Raw genomic sequence first — 17,840 nt, 5'->3', positions numbered from 1 at the left:
TTTGGAGTTGCCTCCTTGAGGCTTAGAGAGTTTACAATGATGAGCGATGGACTACATCTGTAGTGCCCATACTAGCTATTGCCTCAGAGAGCCCACTGAAGTTTCTAAGAGTCTAAATGTACAGGATGTTCCTTCTAAGAAAGCTATCATTTCCCCAAAAGGAACCCAATATTTTATGTTAATAATGTGGTTATTTTTCTTTACAGACTATTCTTGTTCAGTCGTGGTATCCAATTACTGTGGCCACAAATTCAAGAGAGCAGAAGAAAATACTGGCCAAATATTTGTTAGAAACTTCTGGTAACTTAGATGGTCTAGAATACAAGTTACACGACTTTGGTTACAGAGGAGTCTCTTCGCAAGAGGTAAGGAAACAGACGAGCCTCATGGAATACAATGTGGATTGTCAGTGGTGTGTTAGCTACTTCTGTTGCTTTGAGAAAGCATCAAAAGCAACAGATGGAAGAAAGGTAGGAAAGCCTGTCGTGGCAGGAGGTGTAACCGCAGGAACAGGAAGCCAAGAACTTAGAGTTCCAAATACAAGCATGAAGCAGAGTAAGAAACCTGGAAATTCCATGAGGCTTGAAACTCTTCAAGCCTCCTGCAGTGATGCACTTCATCCGGCAAGGCTGTACCTGCCAAACACACCACCAACTGGAAACCAAGTGTGCAAATATCTGAGCTATAGGGAACATTCTTACATAAACCGCTGCAGCGAGAGGCCATTCTCAAATAGAATTATAATTATCACTGGAACTGAGCTTGCTTTTAAGTAGGCCATTTCTTGCAATTCTGGAGGCATAGCAACAGAATACTGAATGTCTGTTGTGTGTCATCCTGCTCCTAGTATGTGGAATATACCTCTCAGCACATGTTCTGGCGTTTATGTGTTAGGTGGAGGGAAGACAGACAAGGGGCAGCAGATGCTGGTGCAGAACAGCACAAGTGCAAGGGTGGAGACGAGGGTGAGGTCCAGAGGTGGGGGGGGTGTTGTCCAGAGGCGGGGTGGGGCAGATGGGACGGGACGTTCCTACTCTGAATCTCGATTTGTTGTTGATCTTCCAGACTGCTGGCATAGGGGCATCTGCTCATTTGGTTAACTTCAAAGGAACAGATACTGTGGCAGGAATTGCTCTAATTAAAAAATACTATGGGACAAAAGATCCTGTTCCAGGCTATTCTGTTCCAGCGGCAGAGCACAGGTAAAACTGAGTTTGTTCTCATCCTCATGTTTTCTATCTCTGGCCCTACAAACAAAATGGCTTTCTAAATCTTGTTTGAATTAGTTATTTGTAACTCAGCAACACCTTACTTGACAACAGAGCCAGATGCTAAATAAACTTTCATGGACAGTACAAATTAGATGTGCACATGTTTTACAAAGCTTAGTATCCAGCTGACTAGGATTTCCAAACCTTTCTAGTAAAAGAAGTGAAGACCTTTCCTAACAATTAACAGTTGCCATACTGGTTTTATTTTAAGGAATGGTTTTTCATTTGCTACATTGCACATGCAGGTAGATCTTTCTTGATTAAGTCGAGGCTAGGAACCCCTGAGGACTGCTTACTTTCCTTGGTTTTCTGTGTGAGCTCACCTGTCTCTGTCCAGGAAATTGCCATCTGGACCCTGTAGCTTCAATTCTAGACTAAAAGCCATTTTAATAATGATGATTTAAAAAGATGTTCAGGTTCTCTTATGCTTCCTTCTTACTAAGCCAAAGGCACACTGGGAAATTACAGTCCAGGTTGCAGCCAGTCGAGTTCCCTTTATGGGAAGTAAACAGCGTATGTAGTGAGTACATGTCTCTGGTTCTTAGTTTCCTTTCCTATATATATCATTCAGGAATGCTTAAAGTTCTGTACATATGATCTGAGCTTTATCACGCTGATACATTTTGTGTGTGTGTGTGTTTTATTGAGTGTCATCTTCATTTACATTGCCATGGTAAAGCCCTTTCCCAATTTGCTCCCTCCCCAAAAACCCCCAACCCCTCCTGCCTCCACGTATATACCCCTCCTCCAGACACACTCCCCCCTCCCCACCTCGGTTTCCCTTTGTTGGGGCCTCTGTTGAGCCTTTACCTGACTAAGGACCATTCCTCCCACTGATGCCCAACAAGGCCTTCCTCTGCCACATTTTTGGCTGGAACCATGTGTGCCCCTTGGTTGATGGTTTAGTCCCTGGGAGTCTTGGGGCATCTGGGTGGCCGAAATCATTGTTCTTCCCATGGGGCTGTAAGCCCCTTCAGCTCTTCTGGACCACCCTCCAGCTCCTCCATTGGGGACCCCATGCCCAATCCAATAGTTGGTTGCTAGCATTTGCCTCTGTATTTGTAAGTCTCTAGCAGGGTCCCTTTGGAGACAACCATTGCATGCTCCTTTTGGTATACACTTCTTGTCGTCCTTAGTAGTGTCAGGGTTTGTTGACTGTTTATAGGATGAATCCCCAGGTAGGGCAGTCTCTGGGTGGCCTTTACTTCAGAAGATGCTCCTACATGCAATAAGAACACATGCTCCACTATGTTCATTGCTGCCTTATTTATAATAGCCAGAAGCTGGAAAGAACCCAGATGTCCCTCAACAGAGGAATGGATACAGAAATTGTGGTATATAGACACAATGGAGTACTATTCAGCTTTTAAAAACAATGAATTTATGAAATTCTTAGGCAAATGGATGGAACTAGAAAGTGTCATCCTGAGCGTGGCAACCCAGTCATAAAAGATCACACATAGTATGCACTCACTAATAAGCAGAAGTTAGCCCAAAAGCTCAAGTTACAATTCACCCAGCACAGGAAGCTCAAGAAGGAGAACTTAAGTAAGGGTGCTTTGGTTCCTCTAAGAAAGGGAACAAAATACTCACAGGAGCAATAAGGGAGACAATGTGTGGAGCAGGAGCTGAAGTAAAGGCTACGCAGAGACTGCCCTACCTGGGGATTCATCCTATAAATACTGATACATTTTAACTCACCAGCTTTCATGTACAAGGCAGTCTGCTTCGTGCTGCCAGGGACAAAAAGATACAAAGCTGACCCTCTCAAGATAAAAATAGTACACTAGTAACAGTCAGCTCTGTTTGCTAAGCATTTTTATTTAAAGAAACACGATTAGGGTGTAGTAGTCTCAAACAAGTTGAGAGAGGTTCATATCCATTGACCAGATCAAAAAAGCTCTTATAGGGACATTATGTAGAATCTTGGCCTCATAAGGAAGTAGTAAAATGTGGTTGAACATTTTCTGAGTAATACTTTTCTTATGTTTTACTGTCTACCAAGCATTATGATAGAGTATACACATGCTTTAGAGACTAAGGGCTGAAACAGGTATATTAAAAGTAGATTGATGAAAAAAGAAAGAAAGAAAGAATATTTTCCAGGTGTGGTAGTATCACATGCTTTTGATTGCAGTACTTAGGTAAGCAGAGGTAGGTGGAGCTCTGTGAGTTCAAGGCTAGCCTGGTCTACGGAGTTGCAGGACAGCAAAGACTATATACAGTGAAGCCTTGTCTTGAAAAACAAAAACAAAAGATATTTGGAGTAAGATTAGTAGAATGAGTTCAATAAACAGGGTTAGGATGCTGTATTAGATATTTTCTGTTGCTATGATAAAACACCATGACTAGAAAAGCAACTTAGAAAGAGTTTATTTGAGCTTACATTTCCAAAGAGTACATTATATTGGGGGGGGGGGGAGTAGATTGAGAAGTGGGGCGAGGGTTAATTTATTAAGAACCTTAATGTTAAGTGTTAACTGTGCACAGCATGATGGCTTGTTTGTTTGTTTGTTAATGCAGGGTCTCCTGTAGCCCAGTCTGGCCTTGAAGAAGTAGATCCTGAAGTTTTGAGCAAATAATATATTAGAGATAGATTTTAGACCATTTGGATAGCAGGAAAATAGAAAAACTAGAAACTAGGCTTTCTACTAGAAGCTAGGCTTTCTACTAGAAGCTAGGCTTTCTGGGAGGTAGTATAGGAAACAGTAGTCTGAGGAGGTGAGGGCAGAGCCTAGGTGGTTAAATGAATGCAAAGAAGCTGATAAACGAGATAAAATTGCTGAAGTAGATTATTTGAATTGTGATGTATATGTTTTCATAAAAGCTTTAAGATTAAGCAACAGGTATTAGCTGATGAAAGTTATTTGTGTTATTTGTGTTTTTATTAGTCTGTGCCCATGTCTTGTCAATTTTTAATGTAGCAATCACATAGTAGGCTATCAACTGAATAAGTTTTGGAGTAATAAGCACATGAATATACCATGAGCCTAAAGACAAGGAGTTTCCTAGGGCTTCTGGGTTAAATGAAAAGGACACTATGCGTGCACAGGATGAAGCCCAGTGTGCTTTATGATCCTGTAATATTTTCTGTAGTTGACTAAAAGCCTGCTTGACTTAATAGCTGACACAGTAGATAGCCTTGGGCGCATAATTCATCTCTCTTTCTTTCTATTCCTCTGTTCGACCACACAAAAGGAGATGCTACCGTTTTACAACAGAAGGCCCTTTAGAATAAATGCTAACATCTAAAATAGTTCTAAAGCATTACTGCTATTGTAAATACTTCCTTAGAGAATTCGACTCTGGAAAAAAAATGATTCAGTTACACACCTTTTCCCCTCAGATTCTGGAGTGATGTCAGCCTAGGCTGATGACAGGCGTCTGGGGAAATGCCATCAGTAAAGCACGGGTCTGTGATCCTAGAAGTGCTGTCCACACAGCAAGTCCATGGAGTAGATAGAGACTTCCAGTCTGTACCAGAGAGCCAGGTTCCCAAGTAGATGAAGGAGAAAAGAGCAGCAGGAGAATGAAGAAATTCCAAACCTCCTATGACTGAGATTGACCGGGTAGTAGGCCTGTTGAGATTGAGTCAGTCAGTTGGAGCTACATAAGCAGTAATGCCTGACTGTAGGAGTCTGATCTTCCATTGTGTATCCCTCCAGGGTTGATCACTGAGCTTAATTCTCCGACGTAAATGTCCTCTTTAGGATGGGAGCAGTTCTGATGAAAGTGGGCTTCTTGTCTTTGTCCTTCCTATAGCATGCAGGCAGCTATGTGAAGTAGAGACGTGATGTGGCTCCTGGTTTGTAAGAAGAACATTCATTGTGACATGACTTGTATAAACAGGCCTTGTCTCAATGTCAGTGAGTGTAGTCGTATAGTCCTCAAATGCACCTGCCAGCTGCTCCTAACAGCCACTGACAGAAAAGGTATTTCCCTTAGTTAGGCTTTTAGGATAAAAAGAGTAATATAAAATAACAATTTCTGAGTTAAATAAATATAGTTCTGTTAGTTGGCTTTCCACCCTTATCAAGGAGTGCCTAAGAAAATCAACTTAAAGGATGAATGAAATATAGTTTCCTAGTAGAAACTTTTACATTTTGTTTTCTATTAAATTACATTATGTTCTAACTATTACCTATAGATAAACTACATCACTGCCTATTACTGGACATTTTAAGGTATAACAGGTTTAAGTTATAGTTACTTGACTGTATATACTGTGATAAAGTATTAGATACTTGCTTTTAGATAAAAGATTTTGCAAGGTGAAAAAGACAGATGTGTCTTTAGACAGATGTAAATTTTTAGAAATTCATAGCAAAGAGCCAAGTGCTACCATTGCCACCCAAAAGTAGAAGCATGCATACACCCTTTCTAATATCTGGCGTGAAATATAGAAGGCTAGCTGCACGTGCTTTTTAGCTTGCTGACTTTATTTGAATAGACTGAGGGATACTGAAACACAAAAACCAGTTTATTACTGATTAACTATTAATTTAAGAGCTAAGTAATAATCAACTTGTAGTGTTGAAAACAAATTGTTCACGGAGTGGTTTGGCCCACAAAGCAAGCATGTTTTGTGCGACTTCGGTGACATAAATTAATTGAACTAGGAGAAATTAATTTGCCTTCTGATGTATACTTATTAAACTGGATCTCCTTCCCTGTAACACTGAAGATGTGGTATAATGAACAGGTAGTTAATATGCTTCAGAAATAGGTCATGTGTCCGTCTAAGAAAGTCTGACTCTTCAATTTGTCTTCTAGTACCATAACGGCTTGGGGGAAAGACCATGAAAAAGATGCTTTTGAACACATAGTAACGCAGTTCTCATCAGTGCCTGTGTCTGTGGTCAGCGATAGCTATGACATTTATAATGCGTGTGAGAAAATATGGGGTGAAGACCTGAGACATCTAATAGTATCGAGAAGTACAGAGGCGCCACTAATCATCAGACCTGATTCTGGAAATCCGCTTGACACTGTACTGAAGGTAAATTGTAATGTGTATCGCTAGGACGCCTGGACACAGCTGTTTCACTGATCATTTTGTAGACAGCATTTCAAGGCTCTCTGGAAAAGTCTATTTTTCAGAATTTTAACTTAGAGGGAGAGCAAAAGATTTGCCCTAGGTCACATATTAATAGCATAGAAAGGATATAAAGGTTAGTTTATTTATATGTTGTCAAGTAGACAATTAAGGACTGCTTAATACTTCCTTCTGTGCCTTCAGAATTAGTAGCATTACCATCAATCAGACTACTCACGGCTTATTCCACTTGTTAGAAGTCATCGTTACAACTTTGAAGTTGTTACTACAGAAGCATGTGTTCAGGGTAATACGGAATACAGATAATTCAAAACTCCCTCTCAGTCATGTGTTACTGGAGCTAACACTGCTTCTTAATAAGCCGAGGAAGGCCTTTTTGGTGTTGAGGGCCTGATTTGCTTTTTTTTTTACAAAGTATTCGTCACAGCAGGCGTTCATTGATGCCTTCTATTAGAGAGCTGCTGTGTGGTGCTTTACACCAAAATGTTCACTTTAACCTTATCAAAAGGGAAGGAAGGAAGCCCACCTTCTGGTAGCTTTCTGTTGTAAAGGAGGAAATGACCTGCCAAGGTTGAGAGACATGGAACCGGGGTCCTGGTATCCAGTGCGGCCTCTCAGCTAATGAGCAGATGGTATGTATGTCACTGTCCTCTTGGAGGACGTGGGAGCATAGATTACAGAACGTCTTCTTTATTTATTCTGTAAACAGCCCAGGGTCAGTGCCTTAGCTGGAGGTATTTCACTTTTGACAGACTAAACTGCCTTTACATTTCCATTGTGATAGTTATAAAAATAGAGCCATTTACATGGTCTGTTTTCTTTAAGATCTTTAAGCAGTTTCTGTCAGGGAGTAATTACAGTCTGAAGGGGTGTCTCAGCGCTTCTGCGTCTGACCAAGTTTTCCTGAGCAAGGTCAAATCTGTGTTAAGTGTTTGCGCTGCTGTACAATCTTAAGCAGCTGTCGTTGGCTAAAGTAGCGTAAGGACTCCTGAGTGAGCCGGAGGGAGCCGAGAGCTTTGGGCAGCTGCGCGTTATATACACTTTGTTCTTACTCTGATGGTTACATTTCTCTCAGCACTGCGATCCAGATGTCAGACACATCTAAACCAGAATAAGCCCAAATCAAAGTCATAATTACTAATTTGTTGTGTCATTCCCTACATTCTTATTTAAATATGTGTTGGTTTTAATATTAGGGATTTTTTTTTTGTAGCTATACTTTGAAAGATGTAAAGAAAGCAAGCATGTTTTGTGCGACTTCCGTGACATAAATTAATTGAACTAGGAGAGAGCACACCTGTTTCTAATACAGTTAAAAGGTGTTGGAAACAAACTTTATATAACTTTATACGTGATTTAAGATTAAGTAACTGTTTTTAGCTGAGGGAGCACCCCTATACCCTGTCCCAGTTTTAGTTACTTATGTCATGTGTTTTTCCTCACACAGGTCTTAGATATTTTAGGCAAGAAGTTTCCTGTTACTGAGAACTCAAAAGGCTACAAGTTGCTGCCACCTTATCTTAGAGTCATTCAAGGAGATGGAGTGGATATCAATACTTTACAGGAGGTATGTGTTTTACAGGTTATGTGTCCCAATAACGAATCCCCATTCTTGAAACAACTCTTTTGTATTCATAGACAGCCTATTGAATTTTAAATGCAGTTGTGAGTCTTATTTAAATTCTTTATAATGGCAAATACTTTTGGTCTAGTACTTAAAGTTTAGAAATAATAGAAGCTTAAAATACTGAAACGGCAGCCAAAACATATTTCTACAGGCCTCACTAGCTACCTTCTGACAGGATTCTAAAGAGAAAGAAAAATAAAGGCTTTTGTGTGAAGAGCTCAGAGTATGTGTATGAGAATTGGTGTTCGTTGCTAGAATGACAGAATCTAGCTAGATTCACTTGGGAACAGAGTCCCACTAAGGAATTATCTAGGCCAGGCTGGTGTATGATCTGGTGGGGTGGTATTTTGATCCACATTGATTGAGGTGGGAAGACCCACCCATTGTTGACAATTTCTTGGGTTTGGTTCCTGTGCTGTCATGACTTCCGCACAGTAAGGGACTGTAACTTGGCATTTGATCCAAATAAACCTGTCACCTTGAGTTGCTTTTTCAGGGTGTTTTATTACATCAGGCAAAGAAATTGTAAGGTAGTGTGACTTTAAGTCATTATCCGGATTACATCAATTTCAAAAGATTGGTTTGAAAATGAGAGCTTTGATGTATAATCATATTTCTATGGCCTCCTGTGTTCCAGAGTGAGGTCCCTGGAGGTTTGCAGGAGCAGAATGAAGGTGCTTCTCCCTGCCCTCCCAAACGACCTTGCTTAAGTGGGAACTCTGCTTTAAGACACTGGGTCTTAGGACATTAGAAGCTGTTGTGTGAGAAGGACTAAGTATCTAGGGACATCCTACAGAGGATGGTGGAGAACCTTGAGTATAGAACCCCCTCACTCAGCCTTTCTCAGTAGAACCCAGACCCACCTCTCTGTTGAATGGTACTGTTCACAGTGTGACGGGCCTCCCGCATCAGTTAGCAATTACCAAAATGTCCTATAGATCTGGCCGGAGGTAGTTGAAGTTCCCTCTCCCTGTCTTGGCTTGTGTCAAGGTGACAACTGAAGGTAACCATCTGTGACAAGTAGTTTTCTGTTGATACAAATACATTCATGGTTCTCAAAGCCAAGCAGGTGGAAGAAACCCACACCTAGACGATAACGCCTGAGTTTTTCATGTTGGAAATAAGTCTCATGTGCTTTTAGACGCAGGCAGCGGTATTCATCTTAACAGTTTCTCTCTACATACACAAAACAGATTCTTTAATTTTGGTAAAAATGGGGAGGAGTACTTTATTTAACAAATTGCTGTTTTTCCTGGACTGGCAGCTTCACCCTTAAGAAGCTTAACCCATGCCGGGCGGTGGTGGCGCATGCCTGTAATCCCAGCACTGGGGAGGCAGAGGCAGGTGGATTTCTGAGTTCGAGGCCAGCCTGGTCTACAAAGTGAGTTCCAGGACAGCCAGGGCTACACTGTCTCTAACACCCCCTGGCCCCACCAAAAAAGAAGAAGCTTAACCCTTCTCTCCACTAGAATGACTTCCTAATGTCATTAAAATAGTACTGACTCTTCAAAGTTCATAAAAGGAGGATGTCTTTGAAATCTGGCAGATTGCCAGGGCTTTTGTTCTCTAATTGTGATAGTTATCTCAGTGAAAACTCTGTTTAGGGGCCTTGGATACAGAGCTTATTGTAGCAGGAGGCAAGAAGCTAGTGCAGTTCAACACAACTAAGTAGCTGTTGATTCAGACTTCAAGAGTCTGACTCTGGGTATTTTAGGCCTTATTTAAATACAGCACAATTTGTGGAAATTTTTTTCTGGTGATACTAACTTAATCTTAAGGCACTCTTTGTAAAGTACTTGTGACATCTTCTATAAAGATGGGATTTATAGATTGTCAAAAAGATAAGTTCTATAGATTGGCGAACTTATAAAAGTCTGGCAAAAGTTCCAGTGTGGTCTCAGCCCCACAGGAAGTGCAGAGGTCACTAGGCTCTGAACCACATCTGCTTCTAGCCTTCTGGGCAGAAATCAAGGATGTACCTCTGTCCCTTTGAAGAGACAACCCAGCGTGTTTACATGCCTGGTTCCCCTAGTGCTTATCTGTGAGCGCAAGGCCGCCATGCCTCCCACAGAGCACAGTAATAAATAGATGCGAGACCAAGTTTGTATAAGAGCTAAAGGCACCACTTTAGTAAAATAAACTGATTTTACATTAATTCTTATTGGAAAACATTTGGTTTTTTAAAAACCCACAGAAAAATTAGATGGTTGGATTTTTAAAAGTGATTGAACTTCTCTGTGTTGGATTAGTAGCATGTGATGCTATTTGGGATTTCCATTCCTTTTACAACGTTGAAAATCAAGAGAAAAGATCAATTTGAGACTTCATCTGTTCAGAGAACATATAAATGATGTGTGGGTAGAATGTGAAAATGATTCATTTTAAGGCTGTAACTGCAGCACCAGGCAGTTTGAAATGGCCATTGTCACCACCGTTACCTACAAGCAAGTCATTATATGTTCTTGCCAATTACAGATCCATTGCCTGTGGTGCATAATAATTGTTATACATAGTAACACAGTGCACTGGGACTTATTTGTGATGATTAGAAATCCCGAGTGCGTAGTACTTTGGGGCAAATATTTCAGCCTTGTCAATGGCGTTGGGCAGTGATTTGTGAGGTAGCTAGGAAAGAGAGCTTACAAAACCTTAAGTGTATATATATAGCCAGTCTTCTCACGCCTCTTCACGCCCACATCCCAACCACAGTGGCCTCTACAAGTGAAATCCCTGCCTTCCACAACACCCATGTTGACGCCTTTCTCATCTTGAGTGGGACTTACTTTAGAAAGAAAACGTGTTCTATTATCTGCCTAGGCCTCTAAGTAAGTATTGAGTGATACAAAACAGCTGCAGGAGTTTCACAGTATTGTCCTTTGAGAATAACCTCCATCATCTTTGTTTTTAATCTTCTAGATTGTAGAGGGAATGAAACAAAAAAAGTGGAGTATTGAGAATGTCTCCTTCGGTTCTGGCGGCGCTCTGCTACAGAAGTTAACCAGAGACCTCTTGAATTGCTCCTTCAAGTGCAGCTATGTTGTAACCAATGGCCTTGGGGTAAGCCCTTCAGCTTTTCCTGTCGTGTGTGTGTGTGTGTGTGTGTGTGTGTGTGTGTGTGTGTGTGTGTGTGTGTGTGTGTGTCTAGAAGTACAGTGAGAGCCATGCAGGGCAGTGTGCTGCTGGGCTGTCAGATGTTGGCGGGCACTACCTAACTTAGAAATAGGAAAGAAGGGTGTCAGCTGCTAACAAACACATGGGAACCAATGAACACAATTACTTAAGAGAACCGGTGTTGATCTCTCTCTTTGGAGAATCATTCCCACTGTATGCTGTATACCTTTGTATGAAGAAGTTGGTTGTTTGGATAAGATTAAGGCTGTCAGCTTGCCTGGCCATCACATACTAAAGGTGATCAAGTATGTCATTGCCAAGACCTAGTACAAGGGTAGAGTGCGAGCTTCTTCCGGTGTTGATACCAGAATCTCCCGTTCAGTGGCCGAAAGTGGCTGGGCACCACCCCTTTCAGCTCTCATCACCTCTTAACAGCTGAGTGAGGAGTCTGTGGAGTAGGGCTCAGGGAAAGCCAAGAGCCCAGAAGAGCAGAGCCCGCGGGATGGCTCAGCAGACAAAGGCTCCTCCCACGCAGGTTCACATAGAGGGGGAGGAGAAAACCAGCTCCGCAGAGTTGTGCTTTGACCATGTTCACATATGTAAACAGTAATTATAAATAAATCCTGAAGGAACCCTGTGTGCTGCATCCGCCTTGCTTTGGAGAGTCCTGACACTGTCTTATTTCTTGCGCTTCCACTGCTGCTGCCATCTGCTTGAGTTTTACCCGCCACCCTTTTGGTCTTAATATACACATTGTTCTGTCTTCTGAGTCGTTAAGTCGTTTTTGTTACTGGTCTGGGTCAGAGTCTTGCAGTGCGACCTGCCTGGATTAGAATTTGCAGCACCCCTTGGTCTGTGCTTCTCATGTCTGTCTACCATGCTCAGTAGGTTCTCCAACTGTGTGTGTGTGTGTGTGTGTGTGTGTGTGTCTCCTTCGCAGTAGACTAGCACCCCACCTCTGAGCTGTATCTCTAGTCTCTTACTAGGATAAAGGTAAGAAGTAACGAAAGAGAAAAGTTAGATGACAAGAGTGTCTGTATCTTAAACACCCTAGTTCTCTCTACAGTTTGTAAACATAGATTATGTAAACGTCTATTATGTAAGGGCAACTTGAGGATACATTTCTCTAAATTGTCCTTAAAAACCAAGATGTGGGTTTCCATGGCATGACTGTTTTGAAGGAAACAGGCTAACTAATGAGTTATGTTTCTAACAGCCAGTTGTAGGGTGATGTAGCTACTATATCGACTTTTAAAACTTGTATGTAATACACTTTTAAAAAAACAAAAATCTTGAGTCTAGCTAGTGGTCCAACTCAAGACCTTGTGTGTGCCGGCAGGAGCTCCAGCATTGAGCTGTGTACATGTTTTAGAGACATTCAGTGGGAGATGATTTATCATATTTCTCTTAATTTGGATTTCTCAGGTCAATGTCTTTAAGGACCCAGTTGCTGATCCCAACAAAAGGTCAAAAAAGGGCCGGTTATCTTTACATAGGACACCAGCGGGGAACTTTGTTACCCTTGAAGAAGGGAAAGGAGACCTTGAGGAATATGGCCATGTAAGTGTCTGTTGACTGGGTTTTAAAACAGTAGTGAACTAGCTTCACAAATTAAGAAAAGGGAGTTTTGTGTTATTCTTGCAAATTGTTTTAAGAACAGTCACAACAGTGAAATAATTTTTTCCCACAGTGACCAGCATGACCCATATTGATGGCCTTTAACAGACCTTTTATATTTGGTCTTAATCTTACTATAAGTTAGCAGTGACTGATTTCTGGAGGAGCATAGCAAAGGATACTATTAGATGTTGCTCTTGGACTTCATTTAACTATCTTTAGTATAGTAAAATATCGTAAATTCATAATAGACAAACTAGCCAAATTCCAAACATTTTGATGGCAAATATATCATTAGAACTTTAAGGCTTAAAAAAATAAATAGATAAAGCAATTGTCTTAGGATCATAGACATGGAGTGCGTCATTCAGATTATATGAGTTTTCTGATCCTGGTTAACCTAACTGAAAAGCACATATAGCATATGTGCATAAGTAGGCCATGTGAGCTGACGGTTTTCAGCATAAGTACACTTAACATATGTACTAAAAAATTAACAGGTCTCTAAGCCACTAAATGGGAGGGGGGCTTCAGTTTAAGAGGAAAACCTTCTCATGAATATATTCTTCAACTCTAAGTACACATGTACCGCTATTTTGCTTTTAATACTGTGCAAATCTGACTGCTTACAAATTTTATTTCATTATGTCTTTTAAGACTTGGGATTGAAATAAAATAATCCTTCTATGAAAACCATATGAACTGGTAGATCAGGCTTGTAGAATTAAGTCTCTTTTCTGTAGTCTACCAACAATTCTTTGAGTAGATTTTACAAAGCAATTGGACCTTCCAAAGCTCTGCTGTATTGGGTCATCTCAAATGAAGCAAAGGCAGTTGAGACTAAAGTCAAAGGGAATATTGATTGAACAGTGCTCAAGAGCATCTGTCCAGTATCCTCGCGTCCAGGCATAAGCTTGATGGTAGCCTCTATGATCATCAAGCCATTTTGGCTAACGCTTAAAACCCAACATTTTCTTGTAGTTTATATTGAAACTTCAAAAAAAGAAATGCTACATCTAGAACACTAATTTGGAGCACACAAGGTGCCAGCTATTGTACTATTATCATCATGTGTACTAATAGGAAGATGAATTAAAGTAGATGTTTCATATAGAAACTAGACTGTCCAGGGCCTTAGGGAAAGTGAGTCCTCGTCCTCTGTTGATTCTTGTCTGTAGCCTTGCAATTACAGTCTTTATGTCCCTCAGTCACTATAAATGAGACAAAAATCAATACCTGCTTTTCTGTTTCTGTCTGGGGTTGGGTTTTTAGATTTTATCTGTTTTTAAGGCCAAACTTTAATGGCTAACATATTTATTAAACTTGTAGATTGGCAGGTCTAAGCAGTGTTGAGGCGCTCGGCCAGACTCAGAGTAGTAACTACCAGGACTACTTGCAGTTCTCCCAGGCAAACATTGTCCTCAGCAGTAGAGAAGATGAGCGTCTGGTGGCTTGCCTCTCCCTTGAAGAAAGGCAGTCTAAGCGTGTTTATCATAATCTGACTGTCATAGCTGACGCTCTCGGCAGCTTTGAGTATTTGACCTCTTAAGTAAATTGGTCAATGCATGGCCTGACTGTTTAGTAGATGGTCTTTTTAATAACAAACTTTACATCCTGCAGGATCTTCTCCACACGGTTTTCAAGAATGGGAAGGTGACAAAAAGCTACTCATTCGATGAAGTCAGAAAAAATGCACAGCTGAATATCGAGCAGGACGCGGCGCCTCATTAGGCTTCGTGTAGCCGGGTTGTTATGTGTGCAGAGAGAGAGAGAGAGAGAGAGAGAGAGAGAGAGAGAGAGAGAGAGAGTGTGTGTGTGTGTGTGTGCGCGCATACATGCGTGCATGTGTGTGCGCCTGTGTGTATGCACTAACATGTTCATCGTAAGGATGTGTGCATTTGTGTTTAGGATACACTGCAGCCAGATTATTTGTTGGTTTATGGACATACTGCCCTTTTTATTTTTTCCCAGTGTTTAGATGATCTCAAATTAGAAAACACTTATAACCATGTACAAGATTAATGCTGAAGTAAGCTTTTTAGGGCCCTTTGCTAATAGATAGTAACTCAATCTGGTGTTGATCTTTTCACAAATAACAGAACCAAGAAACTTTTATATATAACTACAGATCACATAAAACAGATTTGCATAAAATTACCATGCCTGCTTTATGTTTATATTTAACTTGTATTTTTGTACAAACGAGATTGTGTAAGATATATTTAAAGTTTCAGTGATTTAACAGTCTGTTTCCAACTTTTCATGATTTTTATGAGCACAGACTTTCAAGAAAATACTTGAAATAAATTACATTGCCTTTTGTCCATTAATCAGCAAATAAAACATGGCCTTAACAAAGTTGTTTGTGTTGTTGTACATTTGGAAATTATGTCAGGACATTCACCCAACAGAATTGCTAACATCACTGCCCTTGTAGAATATGCAGTAATCATTCTCCATTGAAGAGAATAATGGTTCTTATTCTAATGTTTAGGCATTGTACAGTCTGTGCCCTGCTCATTGTATTGTACCAGTGATGCCAAATCCCAAAGGCCTGTTCTGCAATTTTATATGTCGGATATTGCCTGTGGCTCTAATATGCACCTCAAGATTTTAAGAAGATAATGTTTTTAGAGAGAATTTCTGCTTCCACTATAGAATATATACATAAATGTAAAATATTGAAAGTGGAAGTAGTGTATTTTAAAGTAATTACACTTCTGAATTTATTTTTCATATTCTATAGTTGGTATGACTTAAATGAATTGCTGGAGTGGGTAGTGAGTGTACTTATTTTAAATGTTTTGATTCTGTCATATTTTCATTAAGTTTTTTAAAAATTAAATTGGATATTAAACTGTATGGACATCATTTATTAATTTAAAATTAAACCCTCAGTAACTAATATTTAAACAAGTTCTTGATGTTATCCCCAATGGAGAGCATGATTCTTAATAGAAGCATCTTATTTAATGCAGAGACTTAGCTAAATTTAAAATATTCATCCTCAAAATATTTATGGTGATTTACTGCTAGGTCCTGAGTCAGCCATTGCACTCAACAAGATACCAGTCTCTTTTAGGTGACACTACAAGCGGGGGTGGCCAGCCTCCCCTGCTGGCCAACTTCACACTGCTTCATTTTTAATTACACACTGTCTAAGTCTTTCCTACTTTGGTAGCAGAAATTGAGTAGTTGCAATAGAAACCACATAGTCCTCAAAGCCTGGAATGCTCACTACACCCAATCACGGAGAGCTCGCTAGCCTGGGTCTAGGAAAAGGAGCGAGCTTTTGCATTTTCAGAGAGATGTTGGTTTTTCTGGGAAGGGAGGAAGTTGAATTTTATGGAGTGTCTCTTGTTCTTTCTCATTTAAGAATCTGATAATGGAAAACTGATTTAGAAAAGTTTTAACAATTTGCCGTTAAGATATTAAGCCATAAATCATGTAAATCAATTTCATGAGGAAGCACATGAGGTGAATTAGAGGGTGAGCAGGTGATCCTAAAGCTTAGAACAATGAGCATTACTCACTTTTAGTAATCTTTATTTTGTAATACATGAAAAAATATATCTTAAACTAACTTTAAAAAAAAATGGAACTTGAGTAGTGTGGTCATGTTGTACTACTTGCCTGTAATCAGAAATGAGGCGATCAGAAACAACATCATACTTGGCTACATAGCAAACTTTAGGCTAGCCTGTGCTACCTGGCTCAAGAAAAGTAACATGTACCTAAGGTTAGTAGTGCTGCAGAGACATGTCCTGCGTGGGTACAGGCATAGTCAGTACTTGAGAGGTTTGTTAAGTTCAAAGCCAGCCTGAGCCATAGAGACCCTTGTGTCTCCTCCCAGAAAGGATAGGTACTGCCTCACAACGGTTTATAGAGTACTACACAAAACTCAGTGGTGTCACACTGGTGTTGTGTGAATTCCACCAGCTACACATGCCAGTTGTCTTGAAACATGTAGTGTAAACTAGCAGTTTCCGTTTGTGCACAGCGTGGGTGCAGAGATGGAAGGAGTCATCTCTCTTGGCTTCAGTCCCCTTGGAACAGATTCATTTTGGATTTCTGTCACTAAGCAGTATTTGGCCATCCCCATTCTGACTACCAAATGGTTATCATGAATGTCAAACGGAGTTGTGTTAGCGTGTCACCCTTAGGTCAGACTAATCCTTAAGACACTAGATTTGCAGTTGACATGAGTCCCCTCAAATCATAACTTGGAAGTAGACAGTAGAATTTGTGTTATTTGTACCCTCTACTTAAAAGGTTTTTATGAGTAGCCCTTCCTTTCTTGAAATGGAAAAAAAAAAAGCTTTTATAGTGAAATCCATCTTGGAAAATTAGAGAAAATAGCAAGATGTTTGTTGTTGTATTTACCATACCTTAGAACTCACACTTAAAGTAGTATTTTGTAGTTTTACATTCCTTTTTAACTCATTCAGTGGAGAATATCAGACGGTCTCCCAAGTTGTATGTTAAGTCAATTCTAATATGTACTCAGCATCAAAGACAAACATGTAATAAACATGGAAATAAAGTTTAGTTCTGTTAGTGAAATGTTAAATTTGACTGTGTGTGTCAGATGCCATTTCCAGACCTGCCTTTTCTAGGTATCTCCACAGAATCAGGATGAGAGGAGGGTGTGGTGAAGATGGCTCCCGTTGGTTCCCGCCTTCAGCAGCTCTGGATGGCAGTGCCATTTACTGAGTGCTGGAAGGGTAGATTCAGGGGACTTGGGGACATTTAAATGCAAAGAGTAAATAAGTATCTGGAGAATACAGAGTTGGATGCAGAAGGACCTCCAGGTATGTGTACAGTGGTGTGTGTGTGTGTGTGTGTGTGTGTGTGTGTGTGTGTGTGTGTGTGTGTGTAGGTGTTCATTGGGGACATACAGGACAGCTCTATAGCGTGGAGCCAGAGTTGGCACATCCACCCCCACTGCCACCAAGTCCAGCGCACCATCTGGTTTGCAGATAATTTTATTGGAACATTGCCACACCATTCACTTAGTAGCGGTCACCATTGTTTTCATGCTATAGCAGCAGAGTCTAAAGCTGGGATAGTCTGCTACTTTACATGTCTAGAAAAGGGAATGCCAAGCCAATAAAGCACCCACAAGATGAACTGCTGAAGGTTCAGTGCAGAACATACG

General features: G+C 40.5%; 1 protein-coding gene across 1 annotated transcript in view; it reads left to right on the top strand.

Annotated features, from left to right (window-relative positions):
• Window positions 1-17,252, top strand: part of Nampt (nicotinamide phosphoribosyltransferase) — a 37,587-nt gene extending 20,335 nt beyond the window's left edge. Inside the window, exons 5-11 of the mRNA XM_052185974.1 lie at window positions 207-365; window positions 1,066-1,202; window positions 6,045-6,270; window positions 7,775-7,894; window positions 10,871-11,011; window positions 12,491-12,625; window positions 14,303-17,252. Coding sequence (XP_052041934.1) covers window positions 207-365; window positions 1,066-1,202; window positions 6,045-6,270; window positions 7,775-7,894; window positions 10,871-11,011; window positions 12,491-12,625; window positions 14,303-14,413 — 1,029 coding nt within the window. The 3' untranslated portion in view covers window positions 14,414-17,252. The remainder of the gene's footprint in view (window positions 1-206; window positions 366-1,065; window positions 1,203-6,044; window positions 6,271-7,774; window positions 7,895-10,870; window positions 11,012-12,490; window positions 12,626-14,302) is intronic.
• Window positions 17,253-17,840: the final 588 nt, after the last annotated feature.

The sequence above is a fragment of the Apodemus sylvaticus genome, chromosome 6, assembly GCF_947179515.1.
Source record: "Apodemus sylvaticus chromosome 6, mApoSyl1.1, whole genome shotgun sequence".
NCBI classification, from domain to species: domain Eukaryota; kingdom Metazoa; phylum Chordata; class Mammalia; order Rodentia; family Muridae; genus Apodemus; species Apodemus sylvaticus.
This window is presented reverse-complemented; position numbering and strand designations above follow the sequence as displayed.